Raw genomic sequence first — 15,067 nt, 5'->3', positions numbered from 1 at the left:
GTCTACCCCGCAATTTGGGGCAGAATCTTCGCATGTGACTGGGGTCCCCGCACTCGTAACAACTATTCGGTGTGATGGGCTGCTGACTAAGTGTTTGGCCCTGGGGATCTGAATACCCACTGGAAGGACCCAAAATAGCTGGTGGGCGATAAGAACTCTCTGGTATAACACTAAGATAAGGTCACACTGGAGCACCTCGAGGAGGCTGTGGTGTTGGATGTGGGGGCCTGCTGGACCGCCCTCTCACGAACTGACCTCTGCCCCTAGACAGAGCACCTTTGAACTCTCCAGAATACCTAAACCGCTTATCTCTCGTAATCTACTCTCGGCTCTACTGACGTACACCCTAAATCATGCGGGCTATCTCCACGACTAGCTCATAAGAAGTACCCATCTCAACCTCTCGAGCCATAGTGGCCTGAATGCCAGTATGTAAACCTGTAACAAACCTCCGCACTCTCTCCGCCTCAGTAGGGAGTATCATAAGTGCATGGCGAGATAACTCAGAAAATCTCGCCTCATAATCGGTCACTGACATCTGACCCTACTGGAGCTGCTCAAACTGAAACCTCAACTCTTCCCTCTGGGAGGGTGGAATATACCTGTCCAGGAAGATACGGGTGAACCTGTCCCAAGTTATGGGAGGAGAATCCGCTGGTCTGCCAAGAACATAAGACTGACACCATCTACGGGCTCTGCCCTCTAGCTGAAAAGTAGCAAAGTCTACCCCATGAGACTCCAATATCCTCATGTTGTACAGTCTATCCTTGCACCGATCAATGAAATCCTGGGGATCCTCATGTCGCTCACCCCTAAAGACAGGAGGATGTAGTCTAGTCTATCTGTCCAATAGTTTCTGCGGATCAACGGCTACAGCTGGCCTGGGCTCAGGTGTAACTGTTGCCACTGGCTAGGCTCCACCCACGGGTAGTGCACCCTGGTTCTCATATACAGCAGCTTCTTGTCCATGAGCCTGTGCGGTAGGGGTCTGTGCTCCCCCGCCCGCCTGAGATGTGGCTGGGTCTGCCAGATATAAACCGGCCTGAGTCATATTGTCCATGAACCGCAACATACGACCCATGACATCCTGAAATCCCGGTGCAGATATGAAATCAACCGGAGCTGGCTCTGCCACAGGCACCTCACCCTGCTCCTCAATAATGGGATTCTCTGCTGGACCCACTGGCGGCATAACTGGAACAGTCCTGGGACGTCCTCGCCCTCTACCACGGGCTGGAGCCCTCCCTCGGCCTCAGCCTCAGCCTCTAGCAACTGGGGAGTAGCTCTTCCCTGATCTGGAACCTCATTCGAGCGCGTTCTCACCATCTGAGAGAGAATAAGAGAAGGATATTTAGAACTACATCAATTGCACGATGGAATATGAAGAAAGGTAATTTCCTAACACCTTATAGCCTCTCGAAGATAAGTACAGACGTCTCCGTACCGATCCGCAAGACTCTATTAGGTCTGCTCATAACTTGTGAGACCTACGTGAACCTAGTGCTCTGATACCATGTTGTCAAGACCCAATTTCACCTATAGGTCGTGATGGCGCCCAACACTATAGCTAGGCAAGCCAACTAATACATTAAACATATATCGATATAATTTAAATCCAAAAAATAATAATAAGACACCAAATTCTACCAATGTGTGTGCTAAGACCTAGTATCACAAGTGTATGAGCATCTATTAGATTATACAAAACTCCAAATACTGTCTGAAATGAAAATACACAGAATTAAAAATACAAGAAGAGGCACTGGTAGCTGCAGGACGGCTCAGAAAGGCAGCTCACCACTACGCCCCTGGATAACGAGGATGTGCGATGATAGGTCCTCCACTAGTATCTGTCTCAGATCCTGCACAAAGAGTACAGAAAGTGTAGCATGAGTACGTAAACAATGTGTACCCATTAAGTATCAAGCTTAATCTCGAAGTGGTGGAGACGAGATAATCGACTTTGACACTCACTAAGGGTCAACAATAATAAATGGAATAAATTATAATTATTCAAATCAGCATGATTCGTACAGTTAACAATAATTTATTCAATTAGCAGAAATAATAAAAATCCTTCAAATGCAACAATTTCCAATCTATTAATTAAATCCTTTAATTTCAATAAAACTTTCAATTTATCAAATAGCTTTACAAGTTGCAATTCAATTTCAATAAATTTCCAATATATCAAATAGCGTTACAAGATGCAATTCAATTTCAATAAATTTTCAATTTATCAAATAACTTTACAAGCTGCAATAAACTGTCTAAGTATTGTGTAATTATTATTATTATCAAGCATGATTTCTGCTAAGGTCGTACGGCCCGATCCAGAGTTTCGTGTACACTATCGAGGGACGTGCGACACGATCCATAGATGCATCTATCCTGCCGAGGCGTTCGGCCCGCTCCACAAGAAAGGAGGATATTTTCTTATGTACCTCCGGAATGAAAATATTTGTTATAAGATAAATTCATGAGGAAGAATAATTTCTCTTAACAATTAATTAATTTAAACAGAAAATTTAAGCATATGAGATTTTCATCCTTTAATATTTTTATCTAACAATTCACAACTTATATATAAATATATCAAATAATTTAATTAAGTAAAGACTACCATTTACATAAGTAATCCATACTTTTGAGTCCTAAACTACCCAGATTTTAGCATTAATAGTAGCTACGCACAGACTCTCGTCACCTCGTACGTACGTAGGCCCCACAATTAGCAATAATTATTTAATTTAATCACCTATGGGGTAATTTTCCCCTCACAAGATTAGACAAGAGACGTACTTCGTCTTGCTCCAATTTAATCCGCTAGTAGGCCTTTTCCTCGATTATCCAACTTCAGTTGGCTCGAATCTAACCAAAATAATTCGATACAATCACTAAATTTATATGAATCAATTCTATAAGGAAATATTACATTTTCAATAAAAATTCCGAAATTAATTAAAAATTCGTCTGTGGGGCTCGCGTCTCGGAATCCGACGAAAATTATGAAATACGACAATCCATTCAATTACGAGTCCAACCATACCAGTTTCACTCAAATCCGACTCCGAATCGATACTGAAATCTCAAAAATTCGTTTCTATGAGATTTCTAAAATTTCCCAAATTTCATTCTCAAAACACTAATTTATGGTGAAAATAATGATATACTTGTATATGTAGACTAAATCCAAGTTAGAATCACTTACCCTAATGTTTTTCCCTTGAAAATCTGTCAAAAGTCGCCTCTACTCAAGCTCAAGTACGTCAAAAATAGCAAATAGGACGAATGCCCTCTTTTATAAACTGCCCAGGCAGCCTTCAAAATTGGGCCTCGATCGTGGCCCTCGAGCCTGGGCTTCAGTCATGGCCTCGAGCATGGGAATCAGTCATGGCATCGAGCATGTGCCTTCGATCGTGACCCTCGATCTTGGGTCTTGATCCTGGCACTCGAGCTGGACCTTCAATCGTGGCTTCGATACACAAGCTCGAGCCTGAGCCTCGTCAACCTTGGGCTCGATACCTGGGATCGATACCTAGGCTCGATATCTGGGATCGATACCTGGGCTCGATCACAGCCCAGAATGTCCAACAGAAGAGGAAAAATTGCAGCAGCTTTTTAAGTCCAACTTTTGATCCGTTAACCATCTGAAACTCACCCCGAGGCCCTCGGGACCTCAACCAAATATACCAACAAGTCCTAAAATATCATACGAAATTATTTGAAACCTCAAATTACATAAGACGGCGCTAAAACCACGAATTATGCTCCAATTCAAGCGTAACGAAACTTAAAATTTCCAACTTCTACATTCGATGTCGAAACCTATCAAATCAAGTCCGATTGATATCAAATTTTGCACACAAGTCATAAATGACATAACGGAGCTATAAAAATTTTCAGAACTGGATTCCGACTCCGCTATCAAAAAGTTAGCTCCCCGGTCAAACTTCCAAACTTAAATTCCTACTTTAGCCATTTCAAGCCTAATTTAACTACGGGCTTCCAAATGAAATTCTGAACACGCTCCTAAGTCCAAAATCACCATACGGAGCTGTTGGAATCGTCAAAATTCTATTCCGGGGTCATTTTCTCAAAATGTTGACCGAAGTCAAACTTGGCCTTTTAAGGCCAACTTAAGGAACCAAGTGTTCCGATTTCAACCCAAACACTTCCAAATTCCGAACTAACCATCTCCGCAAGTCATAAATCATTAAAAGCACATACGAAAAATTTTATTTTAAGGAACGGGGTTCTAAAAGTTAAAATGACCGGTTGGATCATTACATATATCCTACGTTACTTGTTGTCAAATTATATATAAAATAACAAATTCTAATTCCATAGATAATATTACCAAAAATAGCATGAAAATTAAAAAGTTTAAAAATTAGGCCCCTAACAGTAAACGTTGTGTCTTTGCTCCTTTCTCACTACTCTTACCACTAAGTTTAGAGGACAAAAGAGATCGTAATTCACCATATATAGCTGTCCTTCAGTATCGTAAAGACCAAATGACTCTTAAAATCTTAATACATTTAATGAATGAATAGAAAATAAAACTGGACTGGATTTTTGTGTATGTTTGAGGAAGCTATTTGTTTTTCAAGTAGAGTTGGGAACTGAAACCACCATTTACATGTCCCATTTAGGAGATGCCCTTTGCTGGAAAACCGAACTAAAACAGTATTTCGTAAATGCGACTAATAAATCGTAATTCCTAAATGCGACTTATACATCACAATCCACAAATACGACTTATAAATCGCATTTGCTACTTATAAATCGCATTCAGTCTGAATTGCAAATCGAATTCTATAAATGGGATATAATCACATTCGACAAAAAGACTTATAAATCGATTCAACAAATGCGCCATATAAATCGCATTCGACAAATACGCCTTATAATCGTATTTGACAAATGCGACTCTTCGTCAAACGTAAGTTATAAATCATATTTGTCGTTATAAATCAATAAATAGCATTTTACTAATGCGATTCAACAGGAGCGTTTTTCTTATTATTCCAACAAAGGGGATTTTGCTCCAATAGGTTTAATTCATAAATAAATAAAAATAAAGCGGGAGAGATTGCTCTATTGTCCAACACCACACCCACTATTTCACAGATTTCAAGGCAAAACAAAATAGGAGTAACATAAAATTTACGAACAAAACAATTGAAACTTGAAAAAATATGCACAAAGATAAAGTACCACATATAGTGACATTCATAACTAGCAAAACCCACAAAAACTTTTTCAAAATAATTACACCAATTTTCAAGGCTAAACAGATAAATAATATAAAATTTAAGCAAAAAAGAATTGGGACTTGAAAGGAAAAAACTAAAGAATAGAAAAGGGCATACCGTCTACTTCAAAAGAAACAGAAAGAGGATTTGAACATGACCCTTTCTAATTCCACTGATTTAATATAAATAATGAGATTATAATAGTATTTTTTATTTACTCTCAAGTTTAAACTTTAGATAACTGACTTTCAAAATAGAAGTGCCCAAAAGACAATCTTTCACTTTAGGATTAAGAGCTTCACTTGTAATATATATGCTAGTTTCTCTACACGTGCGTTGCACGTGTATTATGTTAATTTTTTATCGAATATATATATCAAATACTAAAAATAACTAATGCATATATATTTGAAAAATATTTGATTTAATTATAAATTACAAAGTTAAATGCAAAAGCTAGCATAATGTAACCTTTGTTATTATACTGTATTTGTAAAATAATTCGGAGAAGAAAATAACGTATAGACAGAAATGTAGAAGAAGTAGAAATTAATCTGAGCCCACTGAATTCACAGTGGATCCTTAAGGAACTTAATCTCCTCCTAGTACCCGGGGTTGTGGATTATTTCCTCCCAAGATAGAACGGATTACACACTGGTATAGCGGTACTTCAAACCCCAGTGTTTCAACGAACACAAATGGCAGCAACAAATCACACTTACTGTTGCATTGTTGTAGTTAAAACAATGCAGAAAGGAAGAGGAGAATTTATTTTCGTATGGAGAATCTGAGGGAATAGTGTGTTATTTATAGCCAACATGTTGAGTTTAAACGAAGAGGTGCAACTCTTCAAAAGGTCTGTCATGACTGTTCACGTAAAACGACCATAACATAAATGGCTATTTACGCAAAATAAAACGGGAATTCAAAACGCGGAGAAAAATTAATTTTTCGTTACAAAAATGGATAATTTGGATTAAATAATATTACATTAATCTTTGATATTGACAAATAAATTTGGTCCAAAAAATTAATCAATCAATCGTTTGACCAAAGCCGAAGACGGCGCGAGGCTTGTTTTCTTCTTAACTCTTTAAGAGCTAGAAGAAGAGCAATTATATATATACCCATCAAAAGTCTTTTTCTCCTCCAATATGGGACAATATCCCTTTGTCAAGGAGGAAAAATCAAATTTTTATTTTTCCCATTCACCCTCTTTTATGCTAAAATAAGCTTAAAAACCCAACAACCTTAAGATCTTTTATATTTAAAGTTAAAATTATTCTCCTCGATCAACTCTATCTCTAACTTCTATTCTTCTAGATATCATGGTATCACTTATACTTCGATATATCTCGCTTTTTAAAATCGATTGCTCCCATAGACAATGTCGAAAGAGATATAGTTTGATTAGCTTTATGATCTTCTCCATATTCTTCAGCAATAACAATATCAATTGTGTCTTAGTATCATTATCTTCTCAAGGTTAATTGCTCTTTTCTACAATATTTAAGCATCGATTTTTATATTTTACGGTACATGTCAGGCGCAATATCTTCAATTTCATCATATATACATATAAGTAATATTTATTTATACATTGTAGAATTCAAATCTCATCGGTGGATATGAAAGGTTGAATTGTATAACAATAATTATTTTTAGTAATTCTTATCTACTGAATAAAATTAGATAATCATAACATAAAATTAAGGGCAAAGATTCACAAACCTCTGGTACTATTCAAAATTATTCGATTTCTGATTCTCCAATAAACTCTTAGAGCTTGATATCTTCCTCGGGTGACTAAACTTGCAAGGATATTTCCTTCTCTTTTCATTTAATCAAATGAGACTTAGATAATTAAAGGCAATGCAAATTCAACAATGAAATATTTATAAGTTTTGAAATTAAAAAAAAAATGGTACTTAGATAAGATGAAAGTATTAAAATAATTGATACATCTATTAACAAAGTTTTTTCGATTCTTCATTAGAGTTATTTTATAAACTTGTTTCACATAAAGAAGCTTAGGATACATTAGAAGGATAGCTAAAAACAATAGTCAAACGCCAATGAGAAGAAAGGATGGATAGTTAAAGTTACTACTCAAAACGTACAATTTTGTTTTTATAAGGAGTTGTTTCCGTCTTGAATTTTTGTTTTGGTCAAGCCATATTCAATATGAAAATAATGACAAAAATCCAACCGCGTTGCAGATGTCTAAATACCTAACTTCTCCACTTTGGAAAATAACATAGCATTTGAAATAAAGGTTTTAAATACATAGTTTTTGGGTTCAATATATTTAAAATTACATAAAGATGTAATTTTGTTCTATTTAATTTTTTGGATAAACTGTTGTCAAGGAAAATGATTATTTAACTCAAAAAAGTAAAGCAGAACCCTATTGACACGATTTCTTTGCTATATGTCGATCGGACTAAAGATTTTAAAAAGAAAAATTAAAGTCACATAAACTAAAATATAAATAAAGTATAAATTGAAATGATTCGATAAATTCTTTTGGAGAGGTCTATTGACAAAGAAAATGATTGTGACTCCTAAAATGTAAAATAAAACTTTTTTTTGGTTGGGTCTTATCCACCCGTTGTTCGTACCTGTATTGAAGTTCGATTATATTCAGATTCTCATCGGGTAAGGCCCATTGAAGGGGGAAGCGCTTCCTAACGGAATTTTTTTCATATTCAAGGCTCAAACTCGAAACCTTTGGTTAAGGGTGAAGGGATCTTATCCATCTTATCAGATGTGATATAAAATAAAACTCTATGTACACAATTTTTTTTGGTGAATGTCTATTATTGATATAGTACTCCTACACTATCATCTTTTCATACTCCCAACCCTACATCCTATGCAAAGAGCAACTTGAAGAATTGTTTGTACGCTTTTAACTTCAGGTTCTAAATCGAGAATATAGAGCACAAATCATAGAGAACTTGAAAAGCAAAATAATCAAAAGAAAGTCGCATAAAAGTGAGTAAAGGACGGAAAACAATGCATCATTTCAGGAATGGTAATAGTGAGGAAAGGAATAGCTTGTGGTAGAATCTAGCAATGAAACTAATTCTTGCAGATTTACCATAATATTCTTATAAACTCCATCTTGTTGTTTTCCGCTTCATCCTCATTTTACTATGTCAGTTTAATAAGGAAAGACTTTTCTGCAATTCAAAAGGCACTTATGCAATTTCAATGACCCTTTATAATGTCATCAACCCTTGCAACTTTAATAATCCATTATAATGTCATCAATCGTTACAACCTTACATTTTAATGGTTGCGTTAGGTTTTTCTACTTAATTAGCATAATTAGGTATTTAAGAGGGGTAAAATGGTAATTTAAATTTAACAAATAGTAATTGATGCTTTTATATATATATATATATATATATATATATATATATATATATATATATATATATATATATATATATAAAATGTGAAGGGGTGTACGAACACAGCAGTACAAAGCTGTACAAAAAGCAGTATATATTATGATAACTGCTCGAATTGTTTCTTCAGTCCAATTCAGATTTTCTTCCTCTTTTTTTAAAGTTTCTCTATTTCTGCCTCCCAAAAACGATTTTCGTTCTCTTTTGTTTCTTTATCTGTGTCTCTCTGTATTTGCTTGATTTGCGTGTTTTCCCGTTTCGTTTTATGTGTTAATGCTTGATTTGATTATGTGTCTATGTATTTGTTTCTGTAAAATTTAGCTTTGCGTTTTGGGTGTCCTCAAAATCCGACAATGCAGATCGAATGGTTCAAATAGAGATTCCGACATTGATTTTCATCCTAGGGTAAGCATAATATTTTCCTGTTCATAGAACCTCCAGCTTATATTCTTTAACTGTGCTTCATTTTTTCATTATTTTAATTCTGAAGTTAAATTGTTTAATTTTACTTTCACTTCGTAGGCCGATGAGCAATTCTTTTTTAATACTGGAGGATCTTGTGCTCCTTTTTGGGAAATAGGGGAATATTTCAGGTATTTGCTAAACTTGCTAAGTGCTAACAAAACTGGTACATGAATCATGATATAGAGGATTATCCAGTTTTAATTCCCTCGGTTACTTATAATGGGACTTTGGTCGGTATATGTTAGTTTTTCTATTCTATTGGATAATTCATGTCAGTAGTTATCGCTAATTTATAAATGCATGCTTGGAAATTAAACCTACATTCATGATTTTGGATATTTGGTTGATACAAATATGAATTGTTTTGGGGTAACCAAACTTAATTTCTTTTTCCTTCCTCCTTTGTTATGAAGTATGTTCCCATTTCTTGGTATTGCAATCAAAAGGTAAAGCACTTGGGAAAAGAACCTACACATTATCAAGAAATTAATGTGCTTAGGTTCCATTAAAAATAAGTTTTATAAAATAGTTGTGGAAGCAACTAGCACATGGTGCTAGATCTTGTTTGGAGTGTGACTGTGAATATTTGAGTTTGATGGGCCATTTCAGATTGAAAAGTATGAAGCAACATATGTTGCGTGCACCCTGTTTGATGATATCCCTAAAATGACCGAATAGTTTTTATTTATTTATCAGTTTTTCTATAACATGTCATCTATTATTCAGGAATGCAAAACATACATTATAGGAGTATACTTCTACTTGACAGAATTGGGGAATAATATTTGTTATATTTGTATTGTGTATAAGAAACATGTTGAAATGTACCCTATTTGCTTGCATGTGTTTTCTATTGCACTATTGCTACTTTTGTCTAATTTTGTGTTAACAAGAAAAATGAAGTAGTGCTCACCCGAAGGGCAGAGGTTGTAGCGGCTGCGGGTTTCCCTTCTTACCCAAAAAAAAAAAGAAAAATGAAGTATGACTTTTAGTTATTCAATATATCTCGATTTGTTTCCATGTATATTTGAACTGCTGGCTGACTAAGGTTAGAAAGCCTAGAAAGTGGAATAAAAATGGTACAAAAATCCTTAGGATTACTGCCATTAGACTCCCTTATGGATTGTGAGGTTGACCATAATCTTCAAGGAATATAAGAAATGTTAACAGAACGCTGACATACATAAATTATAAGGTATCTGGCTTGGTTTTAAGATTGAGTCCTGTTGTGGGAGGAGGCTTGCAAAATATTGGGACTTCTATTACAGCAACTCTATCTGATATTAATTGGCACAACAGTTAGATCGCCAACCTTAACATATTGGGAAGTGGTAAGGATTTGTAACTAATTGTTAGTTGATAAGAGATTCTACCATATGTACTGTTAATCATGTTGCAAGAATATTGAGAAAAGGCAACCATTGAGACTAAATGCAGACCTGCATAAGAGATTCTATAGAAAATTGGCATGGATAGAAGTGTTTGGATCACAATTATAACCTACACTGCTTGGTGCAACTTGTGCATATCATAGATGTTGATTGCAGGAGAGGAATATGAAGAAGAATGGGGAGCACATCATTGAAAGATAAAAATAAAATGAGCGGCATCAAGGTTTTTCTGCTACATTGTAGCATTACAAAGCTTATGAAGTTGTTGAACATGTATGTAACGAATGTGGAACTTTGCATTATGAGTCTGGAAAAGACATTGCTATTTCGCTGCTATATCGTAGCATTAGAAAGGTCATGAAGTTACTAAACATGTATATAATGAATATACAACTAAATTCACTCTTCTCCATAGCCGAGGAAGCATTGGCCATATTGGTGCCCTTAAATACAGAGGCGGAGCCAGGATTTGAAGCCTATGGGTTCGGGATTTTAATCATGTTTAAGTTACTAGGTTCTAAATTAATAATTTGTACATGTTTAATGAATTTCATCAAACAAATACAGAGTTTGAACCAAAGCTACTGGGTTCGGCTGAACCCGTAACTCGCTCTCTAGCTCCGCTCCTGCATAGATACCTTGTTATGCTGTCCTAGCCATCTCGTTCTTGTTTTGCATGTGTTCATACAGATAAAGGTTACTTTACCCTAAAAAGAAATTAATGATAGCCATTTTTGGTACTTCTTTGTTATTCTTACCGGTGAGAATCTGAATTAAGTGTTCTGTCTTTCCATCCTTTGTAGCCATAGGAATGCAATAGCAATTTTGTCGTATGAGTTTGGTTCAAATGGATACCTATTATCCCTTTACAGGTAAAGCTGTAAATATTTAACACCTCTTATCAAATGCAAAGATCTTGTAACCTTTCTTACTCTGTATAAGGTAAATACTTAGCTTTTGGGTGGCATCCTTTTGAAAAGACATGTTCTAGCTATTTTTACACGTGGTCTTTGAGTCCTCCAACAATAATCAGTTGCACAATCTATTATAAAGATCTAGCAGTGTACAACATGATGTCCTCTTCTAATAAATTCTCTTTTGTGATTTAGAAGGACTTATGACATTCTAAACTAACACCATAAATAATATTTAAATATTTATTCCGCTAGCGTATTACGGAAAATCATACTGTTAGAATAATTGCAAAGATACTGCTAAATGGGAGAGTCGATAGAAACTACAACAACATACCCAGTAGCTTTCCACAAGTGGGGTCTGGGGAGGGTAAGATGTACGCATCCTTACTCCTACCCCTGGAAGGGCAGAGAGGTTGTTTTCGATAAGACTCTCGGCTAGAGAACGACTGAAAAAGAAAAGGTAATTTTAACAAGTAGGAATAACAGTAAGATGAAATAAGATCGAATCCAAGAATTCAGTCAAACTCTAGGTAGTAATAGACATTTATAAATAAAAGATATCATACTAACACTAATGCTAGCGAACTGAGCAAGACAAAGAGAAACGCTCGACTACCTACGAACCTTCTACCCTAATCTTTGACCTCCACATCCTCTTGTCTAGGGCCATGTCTTCAGTTAGCTCCAGCTCTGCCATGTCTCGCCTAATAACCTCTCCCCAAGACTTCTTAGGCCTACCTCTACCCCTCCTGCTGCCCACCGAGGCTAACCGCTCGCACCTTCTAACTGGGGCTTCTATACTTCTCCTCTTTATATGCCCGAACCATCTCAACCTTGCCTCCCGCATCTTATCCTCCACAGGAGTCACTCTCACTTTTTTCCGAATAACTTCATTCCTACTCGTATCTAACCGGGTGTGCCCACACATCCACCTCAACATACTCATCTCTGCTACTTTTAGCTTCTGGGTAAGAGAGTTCTTGACTGGCCAACACTCTACTCCATACAATATAGTTGGTCTAACTACAACCTTGTAGAACTTACCTTTAAGTCTCAGCGGCATATTCTTATCACACAAGACATCGGAAGCGAGCCTCTACTTCATCCATCCTGCTCCCATACGATGCGTGACATCTTCATCAATCTCCTTGTTACCTTATATTATAGATCCAAGATACTTGAAACTACCTCTTGGGGATGACTTGCATATCAAGCCTCACCTCCATATCCCCTTCCTGGGTACCGTTGCTGAACTTGCACTCCATGTATTCCGTCTTGGTCCTACTCAACTTGAAATCCTTAGATTCTAGGGTCTGCCTCCAAACCTACAACCTCTCGTTAACACCACCCTGTGTCTCGTCAATTAAAATTATGTCATCAGCAAATAACATACACCATGGCACCTCACCTTAAATGTGTCTCGTCAATGCGTCCATCGCCAAGAAAAATAGGAATGGACTAAGAGTTGATCCCTTGTACAACCCCATCATAATCGGAAAGTGTTCCGAGTCTCCTCCAGCTGTCCTAACCCGAGATTTAACTTCATCATACATGTCCTTAATCACCCTAATATAGGCTACTGGGACCCCTTTAGCCTCAAAGCATCGCGAGATCACCTCTCTCATAACTTTGTCATATGTTTTCTCTAGATCAATGAACACCATGTGCAAGTCCTTCTTCATCTCCCTATACCGCTCCACCAATCTTCTCACAATGTGAATGGCCTCCATAATTGAACGCCCCTGCATGAAACCGAACTGATTCTCAAAAATGGACCCACTGGTCCTTACCCTCACTTCAACCACCATCTCCCAAACTTTCATAGTATGGCTTAGCAGCTTAATCCCCCTATAATTATTGCAATTTTGGATATCTTCATTGTTTTTATACAGAGGAATCATTGTACTTCACCTCCATTCATCGGGCATCTTCTTCGTCCTAAAAATGACGTTGAACAGCCTGGTGAGCCACTCCAAACCTGCCCTACCCGCATTCTTCCAAAATTCCACAGGTATTTCATCTGGCCCGGTAGTTCTACCGCTTGTGCATCTTATGCATAGCCCCCTGACCTCCTCTACTCTTATGCGCCTACAATACCCGAAATCCCGACGCATCTCGGAGTGCTCCAAGTCGCCCAGCACAATGTCCCTATCACCCTCTTCGTTCAGGAGTTTATGGAAATATGTCTGCCATCTTCGTCTAATTTGAGCCTCTTCCATCAAAACTCTACCTTCCTCATCTTTGATACACTTAACTTGATCCAGGTCACGGGCCTTCCTCTCTCTCACCTAGGGCTGGGCATATATCGGGTAAAACCGATAACCTGAACCGTTAATTGTTTATTGAGTTATCGGTATCGTGTTATTGGGTTAACGGTTCGGTAACGGTTTAGAATTTTTTCACTATTGAGTTATCGCTTCGGGCCTCGGTTTGACAATTTTGTTAATGGGTTAACCGATAACCCAATAAGAATTAATAAAATTATGACTTTACCCTTAAGTATATACATATGCTAGGGCTTCAGTTCATTCTCTTATTCTTTCTCAGCCACACTCTTCAGTTGCTTCATCTTCATTCTTTGTAGACTTTACTAGTTACTCCTAGCATAACTCTTTAGTCTTATACATTAGGCTTTTAATTTCTATAACAAAATTCATCTTTATATAGGGATTGCTTTATGGTTTCTTTTTTCAGGTTAGACATTTGACAAACAACATTCAATTTATCTTGGACTGTTTGAGGGCTTCAACGCTTGTGGAAGTGCAGGTATTGTGTGAAATAAAAATTCTAAATCAAAAGCCCAAACGTCGCAGTCTTAGCCGCAGTAACCGCTAAATAATTATAGGCAATCAAGAATTAGGCTTAAACTAACGCAAACTAATTGGATACTAACAAGGGAGACAGAGATATTAAACAAAGAACAAGAGGTACCAACTCCCGATTAGTGCGAAACCTGGGTGAATCGTCGTAAATGACAAGGCCGCGCTTTTGTAGTAACCTTAGTCAATTTCCTACTGCCTCCAACCGATTTTGACGTCCGCCACACGCTCTAATCCAGTAGTGAATGCCTGCAAAAATAGAAGGGGGGTTCAAAGGGAAAAAAGGGGAGGAAGAACAAAGGTATGCAAAGAAAAACCCAAATAGCAATTCACTAAAAAGATTGTAACTTTAAATTCAGTTGGAAAAATAGTGGAAAACAAAGTGATTGATTTCAGAAAAGGATCAGATTTTATGGGAAATCTTGGAAAACGTTTCAAGAAATGAATATTTGGAAAAAAGAAGAATAGAGTGAAAAAGAAGATGAATGAATCAAAACTAAGGCGTCAGCTAAAAGAAACAACACAGTAAGAAACAAAAATAACCGTATTAACAAAATTAAAAAAGAGATTGTATTAGTCTCGTTCTCTGTTTGTTTCTGTAACAGAGTCGTAGCTGCAAAACCCTAGGCCAAGAAGAAAATGGAGAATCGAAGCAAAGTAAAGCCATTTGTAAAAATCGAATAAATTTGCTATTTTAGTTATGTGTTTCCGGTCGATAGAATCTACGACTTAAAATTTTAATTTTGAGCACTCAAAACTGCAGAACATAGCAATGCTTGCAAATTTTCACTTTGCATATAT

General features: G+C 36.7%; 1 protein-coding gene and 1 long non-coding RNA gene across 2 annotated transcripts; one reads left to right on the top strand and one right to left on the bottom strand.

Moving 5' to 3' along the window:
- Positions 1-8,745: 8,745 nt before the first annotated feature.
- Positions 8,746-9,459, top strand: LOC107782842 (uncharacterized). The gene is made up of 2 exons (XR_001647332.2): positions 8,746-9,079; positions 9,197-9,459. It is a non-coding gene; the product is annotated as an uncharacterized LOC107782842 (long non-coding RNA).
- Positions 9,460-12,856: 3,397 nt separating this feature from the next.
- LOC142178240 (secreted RxLR effector protein 78-like) lies at positions 12,857-13,348 on the bottom strand. Its single transcript, XM_075247565.1, has one exon. The coding sequence runs from the start codon at positions 13,346-13,348 to the stop codon at positions 12,857-12,859; it is 492 nt and encodes a 163-aa protein (XP_075103666.1).
- Between the last annotated feature and the right edge of the window lie 1,719 nt (positions 13,349-15,067).

Source organism: Nicotiana tabacum, chromosome 24 (genome assembly GCF_000715075.1).
Source record: "Nicotiana tabacum cultivar K326 chromosome 24, ASM71507v2, whole genome shotgun sequence".
Lineage (NCBI taxonomy): Eukaryota > Viridiplantae > Streptophyta > Magnoliopsida > Solanales > Solanaceae > Nicotiana > Nicotiana tabacum.
The sequence above is the reverse complement of the archived record's forward strand: the minus strand, read 5'-3'. Positions and strand labels throughout refer to the sequence as shown.

Bases quoted from the DNA above. Each gene is read 5' to 3' on its own strand.
- LOC142178240 (XM_075247565.1), bottom strand. From the start codon at position 13,348: ATGATTCCTCTGTATAAAAACAATGAAGATATCCAAAATTGCAATAAT.